The sequence below is a fragment of the Diospyros lotus genome, chromosome 13 (assembly GCF_014633365.1).
Source record: "Diospyros lotus cultivar Yz01 chromosome 13, ASM1463336v1, whole genome shotgun sequence".
NCBI lineage: Eukaryota > Viridiplantae > Streptophyta > Magnoliopsida > Ericales > Ebenaceae > Diospyros > Diospyros lotus.
In genome coordinates this window covers 2,483,521-2,510,891 of record NC_068350.1, presented here as the reverse complement: position 1 = coordinate 2,510,891, position 27,371 = coordinate 2,483,521, and the positions used below count along the sequence as shown (strand labels likewise).

Here is a 27,371-nt window from a genome sequence, read left to right as displayed (position 1 = left end):
AAATAAATACTAATTTAATTTTAATTATATTAAAACTTAATCTATCTATAAATATAATGTCACGCTAGCACGAAGAGGTGGGCTGGCGATCATACTGACATTTTCTCTGTGGGCACATCCTGGTTCGGTTGTGCCGTGAAAATAACTATCTCCACACCACCATTCCCCCCCGGCCCTCTCTCTGCTTCATATCCCCCGCACATCATACAAAAACTACTCTCTCTCTCTCGTATTCCGCCCTCTGCTTTTTCTCTCTGCGAGAAGCCTATTTTAATTATCATATTCTCTCTCTCTCTCTCTCTCTGTGCGATAGAATACCATTGTATGTTACGATACAGATACAGAAGGGAGATACGGACGCATTTGCTCAAACGACTCCTTGTTGTTCATCCTGTAGAAGCAAGCTTTGCTCGTCGCCGACTCGAAGATCTTTGTAAATTTCGGTCCTCTGATTAAACCGTTATTATCTGCCGATTATGTCGTGTGCTTTGCTTTATCTTCAAGTAATGTAATGTATTCTATTTTCTTATCTTTTTTATTTACGAAATTGAGAAATTTTTGTTGCTTCGAAGATGATCTGTTCAGCGGGTGGAATTCATTTTCGAATCTCGAAATCGTTATTCTTTTTTACTCCGTTCGGGAGTATTTTCAGATCTGGTACTTTTTTTTTTAGGTGAATGACCGAGTTGCGTTTTTCCTAGGATTGTGATTCTAGTAAGAGTTTTAGCATGATTTATTGAAGATTAAAAGTCAATTACGAAGATGAAGCGGTCTAGAGACGATGTTTTCATGAGTTCTCAACTGAAACGCCCCATTGTGCCCTCCCACGCAGAACCGTTAGTCCTCTCTCTCTCTCTCGTTTTCTCTTCCATCCGTGATTACGAATTCATTAGTGTTTTATTTTTAGTAACGAAATGTTAAATTTTGTAAGCAATGAAATTAAGGTCCTTAATATGCAATTTCCCAAATGCGCATGATATATGTTCAGAAGCCGTCTTTTTGGGATTGCTCAAGTGTTTGTTTTTCTTAGTTTTTGCTGCTTTGTTATTCTGAACAAACTTTAGTTTTTCTTTTATCTGTCAGAAATTATATCGGTCACTGCAGATGCAGAAATGTTTTTAAAGCTGTTTGTATCATTTTATTACAACTGTACTAAATTATATTTGTTAAGAAAATCTTCTAACCACAAATTTAAGGTTTTATGAAATAAGCCGTTGCCTTTAGATTGATCTGTTCAAGCAGTTCCTAATTTTTAGTTGCTTGTTTTTTTACTTTTTTTTTTGGTTTCTGGTTGGGGTAAAGAAGATCTGGGCAACCTCAAATGGTTGCTGGAGGAAGCACACAGACACTAACAACAAATGATGCATTGGCTTATCTCAAGGCAGTGAAGGACATATTTCAAGACAAAAAGGAGAAATATGATGAATTCCTTGAAATTATGAAAGATTTCAAGGCTCAAAGGTTTGGTCATTTGTTTTTTTAATCTACCTGCAGAATCTGACACTATGTTTTGTACTAGGATTAATGGAGGGATGAGAAAATGAAGGGATTGAAGTTAGTCTTCCTTAGTTCTAGTTAGGTTACAAAATGAGAAGAAAATAAAAATTTATATTGAAAAACTAATTATTTGATTTGATCATTTCATTTCCCATTCCTTTGACAAATCTTAGATTGTTTACATTGTAGCATGTTTGAAGTTCTTGCTATTTGACCCCGATGTTATTTTTTTTTTACTGTTTGTAGAATTGAGACAGCTGGTGTGATAGCAAGAGTGAAGGAACTATTCAAAGGGCATAGAGATCTAATTTTAGGTTTCAATACATTTTTACCAAAGGGTTATGAGATAATCCTTCCACCTGAGGAAGAAACACCTCCAGTTAAGAAGCCTGTTGAATTTGAAGAAGCGATCAAATTTGTCAACAAAATTAAGGTGAAAATTGAATAGTGAAGTCGAGTATCATATATACTATTGCCTTAAAAGAGTTTGCATCTGATGGTGTTTGCTTGCAGGCTAGGTTTCAAGGTGATGATCATGCATATAAATCTTTTCTTGACATCTTGAATATGTATCGAAAGGAAACTAAATCCATAACTGAGGTCTATCAGGAGGTGTGTGCATTTTGTTTCTTTTTTCTTTTTGCTCTTATGTGTTTTTTTTTTTTTTTCACATTAAATTCTATATTTCTACTTGTATGCACTGAAGCTGTGTTCCTTGATCATAAGTATGGATATTTCTTTTCCTATATTTGCAGGTTGCTACTCTTTTCCATGAGCAACCTGACCTGCTTTTGGAGTTCACACGTTTCCTGCCTGATTCATCATCATCAGCATCTGTTCCCTATGCTCTATCTGATAGGTTCTTCTGCAGTGATGATAGGAGCTTTCCTTCACCTGCAATGAGACATGTGATGAAAAGGTAGTTTCTCCTACTATTTTTATTTTATTTTTGTCTTTTCCCCTGACCTATTTATATGATCCACGACATCCTTGTCCTTATAAGATATTGCCAGTAATTATTGTTTCATATGCTGACCATGAACTCAGTGTTGACCAGCCAGCTCTAGACCCTGATAAAGCACTCCTAAGAGAGCAGAGGAGTCATGTTGGAAAGGAGGAGAGAAGGGAAGACACAGACCGAGGAGACAAGGAACCAGATGGTAGAGATTTCGAGCATAATAGAATGCAATGTTTCCCCCTCAAAAGGAAATCTGCTCATAGGATTGAAGACTTTGTTGCTGACCAATTACACCAAAATGGGGAAAGTGCAGAAAACTTTGGAATGAACCCTGGTTCGTCTTCTTATGTTGATAAAACTGATTTGAAAAGTGAGTATATGTTGTCAATCTCATCACCATGGTTATACTAAAGAAACTGAAAGCAGTTCTTAATATATATAAGGAAAATGAGAATTCACTTTATTTGATGTACATAGGCATGAAGTGTTTCTTTTATTTTGGTACTTAAAACACTATCTAATATCAATGCTCTGTTTTCTACTTACATTCTGGGAGGATATCCATAGGCATGAGTGCATTTCTTTTCTTTCATTCCTTAAAACATTGTCTAATATCAACACTCTGTTTTCTACTTACATTTAGGTTAGATATTCATTACTAAGAGGGGCACTTCTATTCATTCATATCAGGAGTCATTTTTCTTTATCTACATTTTTCTTTTTATATTCTAAAATTATCATCCAAAGATAAGTAAGGATGGTAAGATAGATGTGGAGGTCAGAGTTGCCCCTATTGAAGATAAGATACTTGAGACATGATTAAGATTTGGCAAAAGTCATAAAAATGCCCCTCAACTTCAAGTTGAACCTATTATGCCCCTTAACTTTCAATTTCAAACTAATTATGCCCCTCAACTTCTAATTTTGTAGTAATCTCACACCTAGATCCAGTAAGCATAACGTGTGAAATTCACGCGTGGTTTGACTTGGGCCCCTCATTGACCAAGCCAATGAGAAGGCGCCACGTGTCTTGACGCTGCAAGAGAGGAGGTGAGGCCGGTGGTGGACGACACGACGAAGGTCGGAGTCGGTGACCCTGGCTTTGCGGAGGATGAAGGTGAAGATAACGGAGACCCCCGACAACTGCGTTTGGTCGGTGCCGCCGTTGATTCACAAACATATACTGGGCTGAGTCGCCGTGGACTCACAAACATGAATTGACGTTTCCGTGCAACACGAATCATCGCTACCCCTTATCGCCTTCAATTCACAAACACAAACTCCGATTGCTCGGTGCCATCGTCAATTTGGCAGTGAGGAAGGGTAGACTAGGGTTGGTCGGCAGTGAGGAAAGAGGGACAAGGGTCGGTCAACAGCAAAGAAGGCGAGAGGTCTGTCGGCAGTGACAGGGAAGGTGAGAGGTCGCTGGTGTTGGGAATGAGGAAGAAGAAGAAGATGATGGTGTTGTCTTTACGCACCTCAACAGCGCATGTGTTTCACACGCTATGCTTATTAGACCCTTGGTGTGTAATTGTTACAAAATTGAAAGTTGGGGGACATAATAGGTTTGAAATTGAAAGTTGAGGGGTACAATAGGTTCAACTTGAAGTTGAGGGGGCCAAACGACCCTTATCCCAAAGTTGAGGGGCATTTTTATGCCTTTTTCCATTAAGATTTGTTATGTGAGAAGAAGACCAATATAGGCTCCTAAGAGGGGAGTGGATATAAACTTTGGTATTTAGGGAAAGATCACGACAAAGAATGGAGTGGGGATTATTATGGGTAAGACTTTAAAGGATGGGGTGATGGATGTGAAGAGATTATGAAATAGGATTAGTGTCACCAAAGTTGTTCTAGGAGAAGAAACTATGAATATTGCACTGTTAAGGCACATGCACTACAAGTTGGGTTAGGAAAGGAGATGAAGACAATCTTGGGAAGATTTAGAGGGGTTGGTACAAGAACTATTGAGGGAAGATCCCTACAGGTGGTGACTATTTGGAGAAAAAAGTATTGAGGGTAGAACTATTTTTGATTTTTCCATGGCATATGAGCTCATCATGGCCTACACTAAGTTTAAAACACGGGATGAACACTTCATGACCTATAAAAATGGCTTATCAACTACTAAAAAGACTACTTTCTTATTAGACAAGAGGACTGCTTATATTATAAGGATTGTAAAGATATGCTAGGAGAATGCCTAGCAACTCAAAAAATGGAGGGGGAAAAACGATACAAAATTAATTCCAAGAATCTGATGTTGGGATCCAAAAGATTAAAAACGAACTATTTTCAAGGAAAAGTTTGTGGCAGAAAAGATTTAGACTATAGAAGGAGAGGCAAACCAAATGCGGATTGAAATGGTTAATGCTATTTGAAATACAACAAAAATGGTTCTAAGAGAGTCAAAGGGGAAAATATCAAATAATAATAATAATAAAAAGTCTTGGTTTTGGAACAAAGAGGCACAAGAGAAAATAAAAACAAACATTTGAAAATGGCATATTGACGAAAACCTAAAGAGGTATAGTTTGGCAAAAGAAGAAGCAAAAAAGATAGTGAAGGAAAGTTAAAGGCTTAATTTATGCCAACAACTTGATATAAATGACAAAGAAAGATATATAAACTAGTTAAAGCTCGAGTTAAAAAAAAAAAAAAAAAAAAAAAGTGAAATTCGGAAAAGATGAATGAAAGATTCAGTAAATAAGGGGGTAGGGGTGATCAAGGGGAGATGGAAAGGCTTATTTCTCAAAGTTATTCAATAAAGGAGGAGAAACAAGTGTTATGTTGGTACCTCTTAGTAACAATGAAGAAGATAAGAAACATTTCTCCCAAATGAAATAAAGCAAGTATTGAAAAGGACAGAGAATAGCAAAGTAGTTGGACTAGATAATATATGAATAGAAGCATGAAAATGCATCGGAAAATGTGTTTTTGTGTGAATGAAATTATTTAATTGTCAGGACCCTAGTCCTAATTGATGTATTCTTTGGAGATAGAATTAGAAATTGAGGGAGAAATAGCAAGAATTGAGGGGGAACTAGAGTATTAGGGAGAACAAACTGAAATGAGGGAGGAAAACTGATGGAAATGAGGGGAAAATCAGAGAGAACAATAGGAGGAAAATAGACATAATTGAGGGAGAATAGAGAGATTTCAATAAATTATTGATAACTCATAACATGCTTTGCAATGTGGGGTTACAGGTTTATATAGAATGCTAACCAACAGTTATTTGTGGTAGTTACCACTTCTCCACTACCTCCCACTGTTCCATAATTGTAAATTAATTGTAGATAACACCCATATACTTCTAGAACATAATTGCAAAAATACTACAACTAAATAAAAATACTACAACTACCCCTAATTACTTAGCAGGTTCTTGATAACTCATAACATACTCTGTAATGTGGGGTTACAGGTTGATATAGAAAGCTAACCAACAGTTATTTGTAGCAATTACCACTTCTCCATTACCAATAACTGCTTTTAAATCACTCCACTATCTCCCTACTGTTCCATAACTATAAATCAATGTTTAAAAACGCGTTAGGCGCTAGTCGGGCGCCAGGCTGGGGCCTATCGCCTAGGGTGCCTAGGCGAGGCCTAGGCGGCGACTAGGAAAAATGATATTTTTTTTTTTCTAAAAACCTTTTGATGTAATTTGATATTATTTTCAGGTAAATCAAAGTTGAAAAGACAAGCTTGTTGTGCTGCTTGCTGCAGCAACGCGAGCTTGTTGCTTCAACAAGCAGCAAGCAAGTAGCAAGTTGCTGCTGCTTGTTGAAGCGCAATACGCAAGCGAGCAACGAGCAGCTTTGCGTTGCTGCTTGTTGCTGCGTTGGCGGAGGAAGATTGATAGTTGGATACATACCGCAGCAAGACGCGATCGGCGACGAGAGAGAACGACCAACAGGTGAGGTTGGCAGCAAGGTCGGCAGCAACGAGAGAGCAAGACCAAGAGAAGAGATCAATGGCGGCGGCGAACGACCAAGAGGAGATCGAAGGCAAGAGAGAGAGAGAGGAGCCGTGATGAACACAACCAGAGAGAGAAAGGGAAAGGGGAAATAGAGAAAGAGAGGGGGAAATAAGGTCGGTCCAAGACGCGCACGACCTAGGTGGCCCAGGTCGTGCGCGACCCAGGCGGCCGCCCAGGTGGTTAGGCGTCGCCTGGTCCGCCTAGGCGGCGCCGCAGCCCGATTAGTCAGCCATGGCGCATAGGGCTGCCGAGTAGCCCTAAATTGCTGCGGCCGGTTGCCGCTCAGCGCCTAGGCTGAATTTTCGAACACTGCTATAAATAAATTGTAGATAACACCCAATTACTTCTAGAGCATAACTGCAAAAATACTACAACTGCCCCTAATTAACTAGTAGGTTGTGACATTAATGTGATCTTTAAATAAAAAAGGATGCTAGACAAGTGGATGAAGAGCACTTTGGTGCCTATTTTTAAGAACAAAGGAGATGTTTAAAGTTGTAGAAATTATAAAGGAATCAAGCTAATGAGCCACAGTATGAAACTTTAGGAGAGAGTGATTGAGTAAAGATTAAGAGAATCCCAGGTGCTTAAAAATTTATTTGGTTTCATGTTTGGTAGGTTAATGTAGTTTTTGGACAGAAATAACTTCTCTCATTTTTCATTTGATAGGACATACATATATATAGAAAATACTAAGGAGAAATCACCCACATGGAGTCGATTAAGGAAGGGAAAAACTGATTCGATTAAGGAAAGAAAAACTATCACCTAGAGATAAAAAAAAATAATAATTGTACACCTAAATACAAAATTGTAATCACATGATTTTCTATAATCCCTCTCAAGTTGTGCTGTAAATATTAGGAAAGTCTAACTTGAATCTTCACATCTTCAAATTGGGTCTCCGATAGATCTTTGTCCACATTCCATTTTTCTTTATAAAGTGTTTTGTCTCTTTAGGTCACTTTGACCATGTTGAATTGTTGCCAATATTTTAGTTAGACAACTAAAATATTGGGTGTTTGAGAAGTCTCTTTGACAACACCTCTATTGTATTTGTGTCTTTAGTGTCAAAATACTTATCCTTTGCGGCATTCCAGATTTCTTGTGTTGTCTTGTGGAGGATGACATTTACTTCGACTTATTGTGTCTTCAATGACAGTGGATTTATTTTACTGGTATTTCAACCAGCATCATTCTTCAGTTCCTCTGGAGATATGAATGACAACAACCCCTCAAAGGCTGATTAGGATTTGATTTGATGTCTCTTTTTTTTGTGTGTGGAATTGGGGAGACGGTTGTGACTGTGGCTACGACGATGGTGGACAAAGATGAAGGAGATGGGCAATGGCCGATCTGTGACAGTGGGTTTTCTCTATGACAGTGGTCGATCTGTGACTGTGGCTCCATCTTGTGACCATCTTCATCGCTCTCTCTCTCCTGCTCTTTGAACTCTCTGACTCACTGCCTTGATACCATGAAGTTTTTGGAGAGAAATAACTTCTCACACTTTTCATTTGATAGGACACACATATATATAGAAAATACAAGGGAGAAATTGCTCATATGGAGTCGGTTAAGGAAGGGAAAAACTGATTCAGTTAAGCAAAGAAAAACTGTCACCTAGAGATAATAACTGTACATCTAAATATAAAATTGTAATCACATGATTTTCTATAGTTAACAATGGAAGCTATATACTTGCTGAGACACCTAATGGAAGGTATAGAGATAAATAAAATGATTTACATATGGTGTTTACAGATTTAGAAAAAGCTTATCACAAAGTTTTGTGGAGGGTTTTGTAGACGAAAGGAGTCCTAATTGCTTATATATGGGTTTAAGATTCCATTAAACCAAAAAGAAAAATTTTATAAGATAGATATAAGACTTGCTTTGCTGTTTAGCATAGAATCTCTCAGCAATAAAGCACCAACATGCAAAATATGAGCATATGAGAAGGATGATATTAAGATGGATGTGTGCCCATACAAGAAAAAATAAATCTAGAAATGTATTTGTTCATAATAAGGTCAAAGTGGTTCTTGCTGAAGATAAGACGTGTGAGAAGAAAATCAGTAGAAGCTCCTGTGGAGGACAGAGTAGAACAAGTATCTAGCAAAATAGGCAGAGGAAGACCAAGGAAAACTTTGTGAGAAACACATTGGTATGATATTAGAGTCTTATAGAAGATAAGGTTACTAATATTACGATTGGGAAACTAGCATTCATTTATCTTTGGACTTTATAGAATAGATAAAGACTTGATATGTTGTTGGCATGTTATATCATGTCATAATAAATTTCTGCTTCTAACTGCAAATTTCGCATGCTATGTAGATCTTATACATGACAGCTCCTCCTTGAGATGAGATTTGGTGAATGTCTTTAAAATCTTCCTAATCTGGTTTTCGTTTGCTTCCAATTGTATCCTTATTTTTTTAGTTGGCACCTTCACAGGAATGTCCAGCCAAGAGTATTCTTTCTGCGAGAAAGTGAAGGAGAGATTACAAAATTCTGATGCTTACCGGGATTTTGAGAAGTGCCTTGATATCTATCGGAAAAAAATAATTAGACGATTGGATTTACAAAATCTGGTATGTCATACTTTCCCATGCTTGGAAGTCGTTTGTGTAGTCCATGCTTTTTCTTCACCCTTTCTTGGGCTCTAAGCTTTTCCTCCTAATGTAGAATTTGTGAGAATTCTCTCAGCACCATATGGCTCTTGGGTTATGTTACATCTGTGATGTTAGTAATTTAGAATTTGAGGTCAAATGATGCATACTTTTGATGTTGCTGCTTGTACTTGTGGAACTGTAAACACTCAGGGTGCTGTTGGTGAAAACTAGGGTAGATTCTGAAAACAGTTGCTTCCTGAAAATAATGTTCAAGATCATGTCTGTTTTCAGCCCATAATCCTTCTAACACCCTCAATTAGGGATGGAGCTGGCTACTGTCCTTTTGCTATTTATGCTGAAGAATCTTCAGATTAAGCTATGCATTTGACAAGTAGTAGTGAATTAGCTAAATAGTTTTAAACTTCCAATGTTTTTATATGAAGATGGTGTTGGGGCGTAACCCACATAGAAGTCTAGAATTCATGTAGCCGACCCCACATAGTGGGATAAAGGCTGGATATGTTGTTGTTGTTGTTTCCAATGTTTATATAGAAAGCCTATAAACATGTATCCTCTTATATCATGGGTGTTCTTCGAGTATGAATAGAGTGTCTAGTTCTAACCGAATTAAAGTATAATGAAATATACCTTTTGGGGAGTTCTTTGACTAGAGTTAGTGCCGTAGATGGACACAACATGTTCTAAAAAGTGTTCATGTTTCTCATCTAATTAATTAGTGGTTAAGGCTCTAAGTTAACTATCTTGACACACATTGGGGTTGAAAATAATGGTTTCCTTTGCTTTTCTGATGCAAGGAAAATTCACCATCAAGTAGTCCTATCCCAACCTGGCTTACCTCTTTATTGCATGCACCACCATGCCTTTGGGACAAATTGGCCTTTATTTTGCAGACTTGATTGTTACAAACATGATCCCAAGGCCAAAGACACTAGTGATCATGGTCCAAATCTGCTGGGATCATATGCTATCTTGAGTCTGATAACTTTTCTGTCTTATTGCTTGGCATAGTTATTAAAGGTGGAAAGGGATCCTGGAGCCCGAGGCACGAGTCACAAGGCAAGGCGTGCGCCCGACAAAGGCGAGGCTCATTGAGAAAAAAATATAATTTAATAAAATATGGGTAAATTAAAAGGATAAAAACAAAAGATAATAAATCAACTAGTATTCATCATTAAATTCAAACATAAACAATTCAAAATCAAACAGAAAAATTCAAGAAAATAAACTCAACAATAATAACACCCAACATCAATCATCATCAATTATAAGATGTTCTTCTTTATCATCATCATCTAAATTATATTTCTCACTTCCAAAGTCTTCCTCTTCTTCATATTCTTCTTCAAAATCAATATCTTCCTCCTCATCTCTAAGGGTGAAGAGGAGTACTAGTCTTTGACTGGGAAGAAGATTATAAAAAGAAACTTGAAAATTAAAATGTATAATTTTGAAAAAAAAAAAAAAGAACTTAGATGAACTAATACCCACAGTTGTAAAAGGAAAAATATTAAAAAAAAAGAAAAAAAGGTGAAAAAAATTGGGTAGCATTTCCCCTTAACAATACAATAGTGATAATCTTCAATTTTTAGGAAGAAAAAAGAAAGAAAGAGCAAGAGAGTGAGGCAAAACCGAAATAGAAGAAAAAAAGAAAGAGAGGGATGAGCTGAGAGAGAAAAAGAGAAAACATACTTAATTCAGTGGTAGCTGGTCCTTTTCTGTCGCCGGTCAGCCAATCTTGTCGGAAGAAGAAGTGTAAATTGGTCTGGTGTCGCAAGAAGGAAGAGAGGCTTTTAGGGCTTTGGATTTGTCTCCATCGGGTATTTAGGGCTGGGTTTTTTTTCACGTTTTTCACTTTTTAAAAAAAATATATTAAAGATATGAGAGGCAAGCCTCTCACCTTTGTTGAGGTGCGTGCCCCTTTAAGGCCGCCTCGCCTTGGGGGATTTACGGCGTAGGGGCTGGCGCCCCTTGCACTTGAGCTGTGCCTTTCACAACTATGTTGCTTGGGCATTTCATTGAAATCAAAACTACTCTAGACAGGGTACAGTTCCTGTTCATTTTATTTCTTCTATATCCACCATTAATACTAATCCATGATATTGCCTCTGTAATTTATATGAATGTTGTCCACTTTTCTTGTATGATGGTAACTACTATGACAACTATTACATTTTTTCCCTTTTTACTTATCAATTTTTTCTGCTGATAAGATAATCTTGCAGAAGAGCAATTGTCCATTCTTTCCTCAATAGTAATTGATGACATCCTAACATGGATATAGAAATTAAATTTCATGCATTTTCTTCTCTCTCCCTCTTGCTTTTAGTGGTAACTGTCTCTAATTACTAAGAACAAATTGGGAAGCTGCCTAACCCAAAAAGGGAAATTTTCAACCATTACTACATTCTTCCTCTTGATTTTTGTCTTCATGAGTTATCTGTTATGCTTAAAGGTATAGTCTGATTCATGGAAAACTTTGTACTTGATATTAGTTTACAATATGATAATGTACAAGTGATGAATAGGAGCGCTCTTAGCCTTATCTAGCACATGTTGATGAGGAAGACCTTTATTTCACTTCATAAAGGATTTTCTTAGGTGTAGAATCATGTTGCATGCCTTTATTTTTTGTTTTCACCTCTGTAACGTGTTTAATTGGTTTGTTATGATTACAGCCAATTTTCCCTTCATAATATCTTCCAGAAAAGAACCTGCCATGTGCATCCAAATTAGCATTGATACATGTGGTGTTACATGCTGGTGATGGATAACTGATCCTTCATAGCATTTTCATTTTTATCCATGAGTGAACCTGATATTTTTTTTATTTTTGCTTCTAAGTAGATTTCAAAGCTGTGAAAATTATAGGGGGATCAAGCTAATGAGCCACAGATAAAACTTTGGGAGAGGGTAATTGAGAACAGGTTAAGGAGAGAAACTAAGATCTTTGTAAACCGATTTGGCTTTATTCCTAGTAAGTCAACAACAAAAGCTATCTACTGACTTTGACGCTTAATGGAAAGGTTGAGAGATAAATAAATAGATTTGTGTTTGGCATTTATAGACTTGGAAAAGTCTATGGCAGAGTACCCAGAGAAATCTTGTGAAGGTGTTGGAGAAGAAAGGAGTTTAGATTGCTTATATATAGTTTGTTAAGGACGTGTTTCATCAAGTAGAAATATGTGTTAGGACTTGTGGAGGAGATATTAAGGCTTTCCTAATTTACAGATGGATTACATAAAGAATTTGCACTGATCCCTTACCTCTTTGCGCTTGCCATGGATGAACTCATAGAGTACTTCCAAGAAGAAGTGCCTTGGTGTATGTTTTAAGCAGATATATTGTCTTGATAGGATAAGACAAAAAAAAAAAGACATGAATGCTAAACTTAAATCATGAAGAAACACTCCAGAATCAAAAGGTTTTAAGCTGAGTAGGTTGAAATTATGTGGAATGTAAGTTCAGTAAAGATATAACTATATAAGTGTGGATGATATTATTGTGAAACTTGAAGATTGAGTTATCCAAAAAGATCAATTTTGATATTTAGGATTATTCATTTAAAAAGAAGGGAAAATTATGGGGGAGGTTACTCATTGAATCATAGTAGGATGGTTAAAGTGGAAAAGCTTGTCCAACATTTTATGTGGTTATGAAAATCCCAAAAAGCTGAATGGGAAGTTTTATCAAATGATTGTAAAACTACCTTTGTTGTATGGCTTAGAATGTTGAGTAGTTAAGTAGCAACACATGCAAAATATGTGTAGCTAACATGAGAATGCTATGGTGAGTGTGTGACCATACAAAAAAGGGCAAAATAAGAAATGTGATTATATGTAATAAGGTTGGAGTGGCATCTATTAACAATAATATGAGCGAGTCAGGATTAAGATAGCTTGGACATGTGAAAAGAAAATTCATAGAAGTATTTGTGAGGCGAGTGAATGAAATGGAAGAACTTTGTAGAAAGAAGGGTGAGGCAGACCAAAGACTTGGTGTGCAACTCTTTGACATAGAGTATAATGCTTTATAGAGGATCTGGTCATAGATAGACATTTTTGAAGATCTAGAATTCATGTAGTTGACCCCATCTAATGGAGTAAGTCGTTCGATTGTTTTTGTTGTTGATGATGTTTGTTTTAAGTAGATCTTGCACCAAACACAAGTCTTATACTATTATTTTCAGTTAAGTTGGGGGAATCTTCATTCTTGTTGGGAATATCAGTAATGCATTCTCATTGATTGTATTGATAATCAAATTATTTACTCATTAAAAAATTCTTTATTTACTTATGAACTGTGTCAGGATTGTTGTGATGGCGTTTACATATGAACTAATTATTATTGCAAAGGAACCTCGCTGCATGAATCTTGAACTGTTGTCTGAAACCTCACATTTTGCTCCATAGCTGATGCTATTCCAACAAAAAGAAGTGGTCTAGAATCATTTCCTTGAGCTTTGGCATACTTATGAAACTTTTTGTTTCTTCCAGATTGGTAGTTTACTTGGAAGATATCCAGACCTAATGGAGGAGTTTAATGAATTTTTGGCACGCTTTGAAAAGAATGGTAATTGTTTGTTAACTTCAGCATATTATGTTTAATTGCTATTCAGTTGTATTATGTTTCTGGCCTACTGATTTCCAGTTTCTATTCAGCTGTATTATATTTCTGGCCTACTGATTTCCAGTTTTCTGATTTGGCTTTGCATTCCTGGAATTGTATTAACAAGATCTTTCCTGCAGTTGGTTTTCTTACTCTCACTTATTTGCAGAGAAAAAGTGAAGTTATTACTGATGACTTATTGAGACTTGAATCATGTTGATAGGATTGGACTATGTTAAAGTTGGCCTAGCTATGTCTGTCTAACAGAGCTTCCCATGCATAGCAGGATACTTGTGGGACGAAGGAAATTCACCCAGACCACTTAAGGTAGACAATAGGGACAGAGATCAGGATCTTGAGAGAGATGATAGAGATAAAGACAGAGATCATGAAAAGAGAGAAAGGGAACGCGCTGACAAAGGTGTATGTTTCCATAGTAAAGATGTAGCTACTCAAAAGATGTCTCTGTTTTCAAGCAAGGATAAGTATGTTGGAAAACCAATTCAAGAACTTGACCTCTCCAACTGTGAGAGGTGCACTCCCAGTTACCGACTTCTTCCAAAGAATGTGAGCAGTTCTTTCATTGAAATTCCAAATTTCTAGTATCAAACTCACTAAGTTCTTATTAAGGTGGAATTGATGTTTTGTTGATGCAGTATCCAATCCCTTCAGCAAGCCATAGAACAGAGATTGGGACTGAAGTATTGAATGATCATTGGGTTTCTGTCACTTCTGGAAGTGAGGATTACTCTTTTAAACACATGCGCAAGAACCAGTATGAAGAAAGTTTGTTTCGATGTGAAGACGACAGGTTTGGAACTTCCTGGAGCCTTAAGATTCTATTCAACGGTATCATTTTACATTTATGTGAAATGAGCTACTTTGTCTTCTTCATGGTTGTTAAATTCCCGATTTTACGGGTACAATTTTACGATTTTTTGCATCGAAAATTCTTAGTATTTTACGATTTTGAAATTGAATCGCACTCGATTTTACGATTTTACATGTCGAAAACCCTCTTACGATTTTAACAACCTTGGTCTTCTTATTCCTTGTTTTTGTCTTCTCCATCTTACCTCAACTTCAATGCGTTACTAGTTTCTCTACCGACTTGATTATATAATGGTCATGTGGGTACAGAAGGGAATGGGTAATAGAGATGCATATGGTGGTTTTAGATTTGGAGAAAGAAATAAAGAGGGAAAAGTTATTTTGGATTTTACCAATTAAGAAACAAAAGGAAAAATCATTCACATATGAAATGGCTTATCCACTATCCAAATTCTTATGAGTCACAAGGATTGCTTGTGTTGTAAGGATTGTAAATTTATACCAGGAGAATGCCTAACCACTCAAACAGACTTATTATGGTTGTTGACTTCAATATAAAAAAAAAATAGAGGGAAAATTATTGAAACTAAGCCCAAGAATCAGATGGTGGGATTTAAAAGGTAAAATACAAGTTATTTTTAAGGAAAAATTGTGTGACAGAAGATTGGACTGTAGAAGGAGAGGCTAACCAAATGTGGATTGGAATGTAGAAGGAGAGGCTAACCAAATGTGGATTGGAATGGTTATTGCTTTTTCGAAATACAGGAAAAATGGTTCTAAGAGAGTCTAAAGGGAAAAGTCCAAAATCAACAATAGTCAAGTAAAAAAGAGTCTTAGTGGTGGAATGAAAGGTTACAAGAAAACATCAATACTAGAGAGCTTGATATAAGAGTTTTCGTAAATGTTGTAATAAAAAAAGCTAAAGAGATGTTTCACCAAAAAAGAAACAAAGAAGGCAGTTAGCAAAGCAAAAGTCAACAGCTTATGAAAATTTATACCAAGGACTTCACACAAAAGATGGGGAAAGAGATGATTGGCAAACATCATCAACAAGCAAAAACAATCACAAAACTTACTCCCATTAGGTGGGGGAGCTAAAATTCATATAGCTGGCCAGAAATAGTGGGATTAAGGCTTCGATACAACATTGTTTTGATTGTACAATGCTGTGAATTCCTGTTTGAATTAAGTTTTTACCAAAGTATCTCACTTTCTATGCTATGGGCATAGTTTTATTGGGTCAACCCTGTACACCCTCTCTTTCTCATTTTCTTTTTATTTTTTTAATTTTTTTTTTTTTGGCTGTGTCATAAATTGCTTGAAGCACTTTACTTGAAATGTGTGAACTTCAGTAACTGTTGCTTATGATGCCAGGTTTGAAATGGACATTTTATTAGAGTCTGTTAATGCAACAAGTAGGCGGGTAGAAGAACTGTTGGACAAGATCGATGATAATACAATTAGAGCAGACAGTCCTATTCGTATTGAGGACCATCTTACAGGTGATAAAGCAGATAAATTACAAATGCATTTGCTGCATACCTTTTGTGGTGTCATGTTGAATGTTTCTCTCTTTGCTTATTATTGTAGCTCTAAATCTAAGGTGCATAGAACGTTTATATGGTGACCATGGTCTTGATGTGATGGACTTATTAAGGAAGAATGCACCTCTTGGGCTGCCAATTATATTACTTCGCTTGAAGCAGAAACAAGAAGAGTGGACTAGATGTCGTGCTGATTTTAATAAAGTTTGGGCTGAAATCTATGCTAAAAACTATCATAAATCACTTGATCACCGTAGCTTCTACTTCAAGCAGCAGGACACAAAGAACTTGAGCACAAGAGGTAAGTTGAGCAAAATATTTGGTATGTATGAGAATCAAATTTTTATGGGTGAGAAGCATGATAAAGTTGAACTTTTATTTGAAATCCTACAGGTATTCATTAATGATGTTCTGGTGAACTAACTTTGTTTCATAACCTCAAAACACTCAGGAATAGGCATTTCTTATTGTATAGGAATTATTAGTAATCTCAACCATATAAGGAAGGGGATAAGGAGTTCTTATGCAACCACATTTTGTACTGAAAGTAGTATAACTATGAGTATTTTTCTTGTCAATTGAAAATCGCAACATATCTTTGTAGTTTGATTATTTACTTATATGCTATCAATGTCACCAATCATTGAAGTTCCTGCCATATACCATTTATGTATTGAAAGCATGCCTTGGTCATGCATTGTTGCTTTATGGCATCCTTTTTTTTTTTACTTTGATTCTTGCTGAACTTGTCAGTTCAAACTTTTCTTGTGGAATTGGTGCCTGAAGCATATGTAAACTGAAAAAAGAAAAAAAGGACAAGAAGTTCCTGGACCTAGATGTTTAATGGTGGTGCAATTTCTTTGAGGTTTTTGGATTACTTATGAGACATGCTATGATTTTCTTTTTTAATAATTGTAGTTGTTAAGTTCAGTTACTTTCCTCTTTCAGAAAAACTGCTGGGTGGTGAACAAAAACTAGATAGGAGAGGTATATAGAGGGTTTGGAGGCTGAATAAAAGAAGTTTTTCCTCATACTTCATTGATCTGTAGGTTGAGATACATAAACGCAATATATCCTAAAAAATCTCCTAAAATACAGGAATGGGATACAACAAATTTAAATAACAATACATTACATATTAGAATAAATTTGAACTTGACTTCCTCTCATCTGTTTTGAAACTGCTTCATCCTTTCTTTCATTTATCCTCTTAGTTTGAAATTCTCCTATCTTTTCTCTCATAACAACCTCATCTCTTTATCCACTCGTTCACAACTCGAAATCATTCTTTTCTCATCTTCTCCAACACTCCCCCCCTCAACCCGGTGAATAGATATCCATCATTCTCAGCTTGTCTCTAATTGATTCAAATCGTTGTTTCTGCATTGCCCTATTAAGAATGTCTACCTCTTGAAACTTAGTGGAAACATAAGAGAGGCTTATATCTTCGTTTTCAATCTCTTGTTTGACAAAATGTTGGTTAATTCTCACATGTTGCATCCGGTCATGTTGCGCCGGATTATTTATAATACTTATTGCCGACTTCTTCTCACTACAAAGCTTTATTAGAGAGGATATAGGTATGTTTAGATCCCTCATTAATTTTTCTAGCCAAACAACCTCACATATGCCTTGAGCAATGGCTCTATACTTTGCTTCTGCATTGCTATGAGCCATTACAGGTTACTTTTTGCTTCTCCATATAACCAAGTTACCCCATAGTTTAGTGTAATAACCTGATGTAGACCTGTTATCCTCAATGGATCTAGCCTAATCTACATCTACATATCCACTAATTCCCCTGGCTTGGCTCTTTTTAAATAACGGTCATTTCCTTGGTGTTCTATTGAGATACCTAAGGATGTGGTGTGCTATCTCAAGATGTCTTTTTGTATGAGAGTGCATAAATTGACTAACTATACTTACATCATATGCAATGTCAAGACGAGTGAGAGATAGGTAGATTAGTTTCCCAACTAGGCGTTGGTATCTCCCCTTATCCACTTGGTATTCACCTCTGTTGGCTTCTTTATTCTTCCAATTTGGTTCTAATGGAGTGCTAGTAGGTTTACACCCAAGTTGACCCATTTCCTTCAACAAATCTAAGGTGTACTTCCTTTGGGATATGAAAATACCTTCTTTGCTTCTAGCCACCTCCATTCCAAGGGAATATCTCAATTCACCTAAGTCTTTTACTTCAAATACATGATTTAGTTGCTTCTTGAAATTCTCAACTTCTTGGCTGTTATCCCCTGTGAATGATAATATCATCCACATACACAATGAGGATTGTTCTTTTTTTGTCTGCTTCAAGTTTTGTAAATAGGGTATGGTCTACCTACCCTTGTTTGTATCCAAGCTTATTTAAAGTATCACTAAACCGTTTGAACCATGCTCTAGGGGACTGTTTAAGGCCATATAGTGATTTCTTTAGTTTACATACCTTCCCCTTTGTATCCTCCGTCTCAAAGCCAGGTGACATCCTCATATAAATCTCTTCTTCCAATTCACCATTCAATAAAGCATTCTTGATATCTAGCTGGTGTAATTGCCAATCTTAGATTAATTGCCAATGAGAGTAACACCCATATAGAATTTAGCTTAGCTACGAGGGCAAAAGTCTCCTTGTAGTCAAGTGCTTGAGTTTGTGTGAAACCTTGGGCTACTAGTCTAGCCATGTACCTGTCGATGCTCCCATCAAACTTATATTTAATTGTAAATATCCACTTGCTACCAACAATCTTTTTGCCATCAGGTAGCCTCACAATATCCCATGCGTCATTGGTTCCTAAGGCCTGCATCTCATCCATAACTGATTCCTTCCATTCTTTATCTTGTAGTGCATGATATATATCTCTAGGGATCTCAATGTCATCGATGCTAACAGTAAAAATCCTGAATTGAGGAGATAGGTTTGAATACTTCAAATAATTAAAAATAGGGTGGTTAGTACATGATCTCACCCCTTTCCATAGTGCTATTGGGATATCTAAGTCATCAAATCCTGTAGATTCCAATCTTGCATCAACATCTGGACTTATCTCCGGATTGGACAATGGGCCTTGCTGAGGATCACAAGTCCTTCTAGAATAAACCAATGTTGGTTTTTTAGAAGCCTGACCCTCCTAGATTTGGTTGTTCTTATCTCCCCCTTGATAAGGCACCAGGCTTTGGGTAAAAATAGGAAGTGGTTCAGTAGGAACTTTAGGAACTATTTCAGTAGGAGAAGTAATAGAAACAATATAAGGTAGGGAAGTAGAACGTAGGAAGTGAACAACTGGGAAGAGAGATGGTGGGGTCCCAATATTGCTTTGCACTAGGTGTGCCCCTCTGCAAAGGAATATGGGGAAAAAAAGGTTGATGCTCAAGAAAGGAGACATTATAAGACACAATAAATCATCGGGTAGAAGGACAATAACACTTATATCCTTGTTGAGTAGGAGAATAGCCAACAAACATGCATTTGAGAGCTTTGGGTTTAAGTTTGGATTGAGAAGGTTGGTACTTGTGCACAAAGACAATGCATCCAAAAACTTTTTGGGGAAAAGGAATTAAGGATTCGGTTATGATGAGGGTAGAATTCAAGGAAGACACTTAGGGGAGTTCTAAATGCAAGAACCTTAGATGGAAGTTGATTAATGAGATATGAGATTGTGAGAATTGCTTCCCCCCAATAGGAATTAAGCACTGAATTAGTGAACATGATAGCCCTAGCAGCCTCAAGAAGATGGTGGTTTTTTTTTTCCACCACTCCCATTTTGTTGATAATTGTAAAGGCATGAACTTTGATGAATGATACTATGCTCAGTTAGATAATGATTAAATTCATTTGAGAAATATTCACAACCATTATTTGAACGTAAAACATGGATGGAGGATTGAAATACATTTCTCACCATTTGATGAAACCTTTTGAAAACAATATAGGCTTCAGATTTGTCTTTCATTAAGAAGACCCAAGTAACTCTTGTATGGTCATCTAAGAAAGTGATGAACCAACAAGTATTAGTTAAGTTAGGAGTCCTTGCTAGTCCCCAAATGTCACTATGGACCAAGTAAAATGGCTTTGAAGGCTTATAGATATGAATGGGATGTGGAATTCTGGTTTGTTTAGCAAGAATACATTGCTCACAATGAAAAAAATGGCTCTTTTTATTGATGAAAAGTGAAGGATACAAAACTTTAAAATAATTAAAGCTAGGATGCCCTAAACATTGATGCTATAACAAGACTTTAGAATCTAAAATAGCAGATAAGGAGGATCGAATGTGTGACCTAGATCCAAGAGGATGATAGGGCCTTAAGATATGGTAGAGACCACCTTTCTCCTTAGCACTGCCAATCATCTTTCCTGAAGATAGGTCCTAAAATTCACAATAAGATGAGAAAAATGTTACCAAACAACTCCTGTCTTTAGTTAGCTTGTTTACTAATAACAAGTTACATTTCAAATCAGGCACATATAACACTAATTTTAGGGTTAAGCCTTCCATGAAAGTTATCCCTTTCTCTTGAGCCAAAGAGGTTCTACTGTCAACCATGGCGATGGTTATACCCTGATTACAGGGTTCATAGGCTGACAAAACCTTGAGTGAACCAGTCATGTGGTTCGAAGCACCTGTATTTATTATCCAACAATATGTAGTGAATTTATGAGAGAATAGGGAGTGTTTAGATGTACCTTGTTTGGCCAAAGATACTACTGGATTAGGATTATTTGTGGCATTAGATTTGATCACTTTGGTTTGGCTCAACAACTGCTATAATACTTCCAACTGATCTGCTAATAAGGTCAGATTAGTTGGTTTTCCAACTTCAGATTCTGCCACATAGGCAAATTGGGTTACCTTCGTCTAGTTCTTTAGCCTCCAATTTGCTGGTTTTCCATGGATCTTCCTGCAAATATCCCTTGTATGGTATGGCTTATTGTAGTGGTCACACCATTGTTTATCTTTTTGGGACTCTTCTAGATGTGTTAGGAGTTTTCATCCTTGAGTTAGCCATGGCTGATGTTTGTGTGTATAATCATTATTAGAAGACCCTGATGAATTGAGCATCACTTTCTTTTTGCTCTCTTTTCGTCTTACTTTGCAAAAGCTTCCCTTATAGATGGGAAAGGCTTAGTTCTAAGTAATCTGTCTCTAACTTCATCCAAATCAGAATTGGGACCGTGTAGAAAGTCAAACACTCTCTCCTTCTCTATCATCTTGTTATACTTTATTCCATCTTTAGAACACTCCCAAGTGATTTCATAGAATAGATCCATCTATTGCCACAATTTTGTCAGAGTGTTATAATATTTAGTAACAGAATTAGTATCTTGCCTTGTTATTCGAATAGTGGATTGAATCTGAAAACATTGAGCAATGTTCTCCATGTCTGAGTATATTTCTTGTACCACTTCCCAAATCTCCTTAGTTGTCTTGTAGAACAAGTAGGTCATTCCAATCTTTGGCTCCATGGAATTGACTAACTAGGCCATGACAATAGAATTCTCCGCTTCCCAAATGCCATTGGTTGTTGATTCTGTGTTAGGCTTAGGGGCTGCTCCTATAAGGTAACCAACCTTCCCTTTTCCCTTAACTACCAGCAAAATTGATTGGGACCATTTTCTTAAGTTAGTTCCGTTCTGTTTATGCTAAGTAATCTAGAGGGAATGGCTGTCGAGAGCCATTGGAACAGGTGGAGTTGTGTACTTCTAGTTGGATGAGGGACCGTGGTAGACGTCTCACTAGTTGCTTGAGTTTCAGCCATGACGTGTACCTAAAGGACTCTATAATTTGTAGGTAAGGAGGAAATATCTTCCACAAGAACCAGGCTTTGATACCATGAACAAAACTAGATAGGGGAGGTATATCGAAGGTTTGGAGGCTCAATAAAAGAAGTTCTTCCTCATACTTCATTGATTTGTTGGTCGAGATATATATACACAAGATATCCTAAAAAATCTTCTAAAATACAGGAATATGATACAACAAATTTAAATAACAATACATTACAGATTAGAATAAATTTGAACTTGACTTCCTCTCATCTGTTTTGAAACTGCTTCATCTTTTCTTTCATTTATCCTCTTAGTTTGAAATTCTCCTATTTTCTCTCTCATAACAACCTCATCTCTTTATCCACTCGTTCACAACTCGGAATCATTCTTTTCTCATCTTCTCCAACAGGTGGTTTACGTTTATCTGAAGTATGAAGCCTTTAGTACTTGAGGTTGCATTGATATAGTAATTTAGACCATCTGTCCTTTGGTGTGTATTATTTTAAGCTTGTTTTAAGAAACCAAATTAGATATAAGTACCATGTTAATATTAACTCGTCCCAAATGTTACATTCAAAATGAGGAATTCATTTGTTTACCATAAGACATGAGATGCCTCATATTTTCTATACTTTAACATGGCTGTGTAGCATTGTTGGTTGAGATAAAAGAAATCAGTGAAAAGAAGTACAAGAAGGATAATGAGCTGCTTGCTATTGCTGCTAGCAATAGACAATCTGTTGCTCCCCACATGGAATTTGAATATCCTGATTTAGACATCCATGAAGACCTCTACCAGCTTATCAAATATTCATGTGGTGAAGTTTGTACGACCGAACAGCTGGATAAGGTTATGAAGATTTGGACAACCTTCCTGGAACCAATCCTTGGGGTTCCTTGTCGGCCTCAGGGGGCAGAGGACACAGAAGATGTCAGTAAGGCTCAGAATCATATCCCACTAAATGGTTCTGTAACTGTTGGTGAAAGTGATGGTAGTCCAGTTGGTGGTACAACTGTCATTACTACCAAAGAATCAAATCCTGCACAAAATGGGGTTGCATATGATTTTAAGGGGGTTAAAGAAGGTGGCCCTGACAATGTAGATTATCCTGCACGTAAAAGTGATACCTTTTGCCAAGCTGTGGCTGGTGAAACATCTGCTATAAGCAGACCGGTTACTTCAAATGAGCAGTTTGTGAACTCAAAAATGTCCTTGGCTGCTGCAGCAGATGTATTTAGTAAAACAGTGAACATGGAGAACACATCAGGTTTGCCTCAAGGTCTCTAGTGTAGTATAAATTGTCCATTTCATACTGTAGTTTTCTGACATTGACACTGCCAGATATTCTTTTTATTTCCCTTTTTCTTTTTTTAACATCTACCGCTGGGATTCTGATGTGTGCCTTTAAATGCAAGGACTTTGTGCTACTCCTATTAAGCATGGAAATCCTACTGCTGAGGTTGGGCTTGAAATGAGGCCATGTGATAAATTTTTACCTTCATCAAAGGTATGGTTGAATAAAATTTCTGGCAATAAATAAAGGAAATTGATTGTCGCATTTTATCGTGTAGAACTCAAACCAGTAAGAGCATTATAGTTTTTGGCTACTAATATTCACCACTATGTCACTCATTTGCATCTCCATCTGTGCAATAAGTTTTGTGAATATGTAGTTTAGGACGAAGAAGTGGCTAGAGAAGAGAATCTTGCTTTGCAGAGTACATGGTCTACAATTTTCTAAGATTAGCTGTCTGATAGGCTACATATTTTTGAGAATCCTGCAGGGTTTTACACCAGCTGTTAGCTTTAGTAACCCCAAAATGGAGTTGGAGTGTTAAAGTTCCCTGGCGAACATGGGTGTATATTATTTTCTAGAAAATGTTTATCTTTGTAGGCTGTCTAGAATATACATTTATAATCAAAGCTCATTAATCACATGATATTGCCTTGATCTTTCAACTGCATTAGAGTTTTAAAGCCAGAAGACTTCGATATGTATTTAATCCAAGACACAGGCTTAATAATCCATAATGCCCATGTAGTGCACATTTTGGAGCGTTTGAGTACAAGTCCTGACAATATGATTCTGTCTTGGTAGGGCTTCTACCTGAATTGCTTATGAGTGAAAATAGTGTAATTTGTATTGATTTGTATTCATGTATTTTATCTGATGCTGTTTGACTCTTCAGGGTGGTGATTGCACAAAACCAGTTTCATCTTCATATGGGGCCATTGCAAAAGGCATCAAACTTCACAGAAATCAGGAGGAATCCGTTGGGCACTCCAAAATTGAAAGAGAGGAAGGTGAAGTCTCGCCAAATATAGATTTTGAAGAGGATAACTTCGCAGGATATGAAGGTTGTGAGGTAGAGGCTGCGCTTAAATCAAGGGATAAATCTGCAAGCAGGCAATGTAAAACTGGGCATGAAGAGGCAGAAACGGAAAATGATGCTGATGCTGATGGTGAAGGTGAGCAAAGTGCTCGAAGGTCATCAGAGGACAGTGAGAATGGTGATGTTTCAGCAAGTGAATCTGCTGATGGTCAAGATTGCTCACCCGAGGAGCATGCAGAGGATGGGGACCAGGATGAGAATGATAATAAGGCAGAAAGTGAAGTTGAGGCTGAAGGAATGGCTGATGTCCATGATGTGGAAGGAGATGGAACATCATTGCCATTTTCTGAGCATCTTTTACGGAAAGCAAAGCCTCTCACAAAGCATGTTCATCCTGCATTACATGACAAAGAGGAGTCTCGCATCTTTTATGGAAGTGATTCCTTCTATGTGCTTCTTAGGCTTCATCAAGTAAAGTAGTATTTGCTGTTGAGATATTTTTACAATCCAGTTTATCTTCCATTTCTTATACTTCTCTCTCATCCATGCACCTCTCAACTTTTCAGATACTGTACGAGAGAATACAATCGGCAAGGGTTAATTCGTCATCTGCCGAAAAGAAATGGAGGAGTTCTAACAGTGCAAATACTACGGATCTGTATGCAAGGTGGGTTGCCTTTGCAAGATCTGTTCATTAACTACATTCAGAAGATTAGTGCATATTAATTTGCAACTTTCTTCTATTTGTTATAGGTTTATGACTTCATTATACAATTTACTTGATGGTTCTTCTGATAATACAAAATTTGAGGATGATTGTCGAGCCATTATTGGAACCCAGTCATATGTTCTCTTCACCCTAGACAAGCTCATATATAAACTTGTCAAGCAGGTGAACTCAGTATAATCCTTTTTGCTTTGCATCTTTTTGGTGTATTACTTTTCCCTTTCCGACTAGAAGATTACTTTTTCTCGGTACTCCTTGCAGCTTCAAACAATTGCAACTGATGAGATGGATAGCAAACTTCTCCAACTATATTTTTATGAAAAATCAAGAAAACCTGGTAGATTTGTTGATGTAGTTTATTGTGAAAACGCACATGTTCTTCTTCATGAAGAGAACATATATCGGATCGAATGCGTAAGTCTTCATCACTAATTTGCAATTTTTCTGGAATTCTGTACGATGGTAATGAAATTCATGTAAGCCCTGATATACAATTGGTTTTGAATTTGCTGCAGTCGTCTGCACCAACTCATTTGTCCATACAGCTTATGGATAATGACCATGATAAGCCAGAAGTAACTACTATTACCATGGACCCTGATTTTGCAAGGTATCTCCATGATGACTTCTTGTCACTTGAAGGTGACGAAAAGGAGAACCCTGGGGTTTTCTTGAGAAGGTACATGTGGAAGGAGGAAAGCCGTCAAAATCTTTTATGGTAGGTTCTTCACTGCTTTTAGTTAGTGATAATTTGCTTGTATTTACAGAAATAAATGCAAATGTGTATCCGGAGATGAATGTTCTGCTCTAAGCCAAGCCTTGGAGGGGCTCCAGGTTGTCAATGGTCTTGAGTGTAAGATAGCTTGCAAATCATCCAAGGTTTGTTCTCTCAACTGTCGCCTTGGTTCATCAAGAAATGAGTGAGAAAACATGCCTTGTGCTAACTATGGGTGTATTGGCATGCGATAGGTCTCTTACGTTTTAGACACAGAAGATTACTTGTTCCGACCAAGAGGAAAAAGGAGAGCTTTGTGTTGTGATACCTCATGCCATGACCAGAGAAAGTCTAAAAATAGTCATCTAAACAGAGTAGAACGATTCCGCAGATTGCTTTCCGGGTGATGATATACTTTTTTTTGCAACAGATCATGTACGTACGGTATATCCTGATTCCACCAAACAGCTCATTTATTTGCACATTTCCACTTACCGTACCATATTTGCAAGAGGAGATTTATCTCGCTTTTGATTATGTACTCATTTTGGTTCCATCAAGGAGAATAATTTGATGCTTTCGTTTTCATAATAAAGAGGAGATTTGCTTTCAACACAAGGTCTGGAAAGTGGAGATAGTTGCATGCTGGCGTCGCGATGTTAGTGGAGCAACCGTCTTCGATGCAAGTACGCGCTCTCTTTCAATCAATCAACAAATTTGCGAAGAAACAAGGAAAGGGCGTTGATAGGAAAATGGTTCATTTTGCGAGCTCTGCCGCCGCATTTTTGGCTCATAATTGGTCCCCAATGATGTAAATAGAAGGTAACATGCAATGTAGCGTAGGATGGGTAAAGATGTTCATTTCATTTTATTTCATTCATTGACCTTAATTCTTTTGTTTGGCTTTTGTATTCTTCCCAGTCCATTCGAGAACTTTTGTTCTTGAATTGCTTTCACATTTACTGATGCTGCCTTAGTAGAACAAAGTCTAGGAGCCATGAAACCAACTTAAACGACAATGGCATTCATTTTCCTCATTCAAACTTGATTTTCTTTCTTTCTAACATGAAACCGATTTTTTTCTAAATATCTTTCAAATTAGAGAATTATTTTTCTCTCTCCACATTCTCTTTCCCTTCCATCTCCTTAATGCAAACATTGTCTTAGTGTTGCGGAAAATTTCTTCAAAACAGAAAGGGTTAGTGCAATAATATCAAACCAGATTTAATTGAACATAACAACAATACATAAAGTATTGAAAACAGCAACAAGAAGATGAACACGAAGTACAAATTCCCTGTTTAAACATGTTCAAGGCTCAGATTTGAAGAGTTCGTTCATCACTTTGGTAACACCAACGAATAGGAATCACAAGCTACAACAAAGCCCTCAAACCAAAAGCTCAGAAAGCCCCAACACCTCTTGGCCAAACTCAATCGAAGCCCTCTCTCACCCAAAACAATCAAAGTCACACACAATAGGTTACAACAAAAGGTAGATCGGTCACAAAGATCGAGGGTAGAAAGCACAAAGCGAAGAGAAAAGTTTACTGAGAATGAATGATCGAAACCCCCTAAATAGGGCATGTGACACCAACAAATCGGCCAAAATCAACAAGGACAGATGTTGTCTCTCAACATGGAAAGAAGCATCGAACCAACATGGAAATAGAGCCATCAAAGATCAGCCGCAAAAAGAAACCACGAAGGAAGCAATCGGCCAAGCAAGGAAACGAGAGAGAGAGGCCAGGGTTCGATCGAGGGAGAAAACAC

The 27,371-nt window shown here is 37.0% G+C and overlaps 1 protein-coding gene across 14 annotated transcripts; it reads left to right on the top strand.

Moving 5' to 3' along the window:
* The first annotated feature begins 94 nt into the window (after nt 1-94).
* LOC127788472 (paired amphipathic helix protein Sin3-like 3) lies at nt 95-26,541 on the top strand. 14 transcript variants are annotated; one of them, XM_052316779.1, is made up of 23 exons: nt 95-433; nt 702-836; nt 1,306-1,461; nt 1,744-1,930; nt 2,011-2,109; nt 2,253-2,416; nt 2,545-2,825; nt 8,901-9,037; nt 13,573-13,648; nt 13,968-14,251; nt 14,341-14,495; nt 15,890-16,017; nt 16,106-16,360; nt 22,474-23,091; nt 23,240-23,331; nt 24,014-24,628; nt 24,724-24,824; nt 24,911-25,049; nt 25,146-25,298; nt 25,400-25,563; nt 25,652-25,763; nt 25,854-26,034; nt 26,196-26,541. In XM_052316779.1, the coding sequence occupies exons 2-22, from the start codon at nt 763-765 to the stop codon at nt 26,004-26,006; spliced, it is 4,143 nt and encodes a 1,380-aa protein (XP_052172739.1). In that variant the 5' UTR covers nt 95-433; nt 702-762; the 3' UTR covers nt 26,007-26,034; nt 26,196-26,541. The 14 variants fall into 14 exon arrangements, with proteins under 14 accessions (XP_052172739.1, XP_052172733.1, XP_052172736.1 ...); XM_052316773.1 differs by having other exon boundaries at nt 22,474-23,103; XM_052316776.1 differs by having other exon boundaries at nt 1,303-1,461; nt 2,545-2,789; nt 22,474-23,103.
* Nucleotides 26,542-27,371: the final 830 nt, after the last annotated feature.

Coding starts and splice junctions, on each gene's coding strand:
- LOC127788472 (XM_052316765.1), top strand. CDS start 763: ATGAAGCGGTCTAGAGACGATGTTTTCATGAGTTCTCAACTGAAACGC. Junction 2,417..2,544: donor ATGAGACATGTGATGAAAAG/GTAGTTTCTCCT, acceptor CCATGAACTCAG/TGTTGACCAGCCAGCTCTAG. Junction 14,252..14,340: donor ACCGACTTCTTCCAAAGAAT/GTGAGCAGTTCT, acceptor TTGTTGATGCAG/TATCCAATCCCTTCAGCAAG.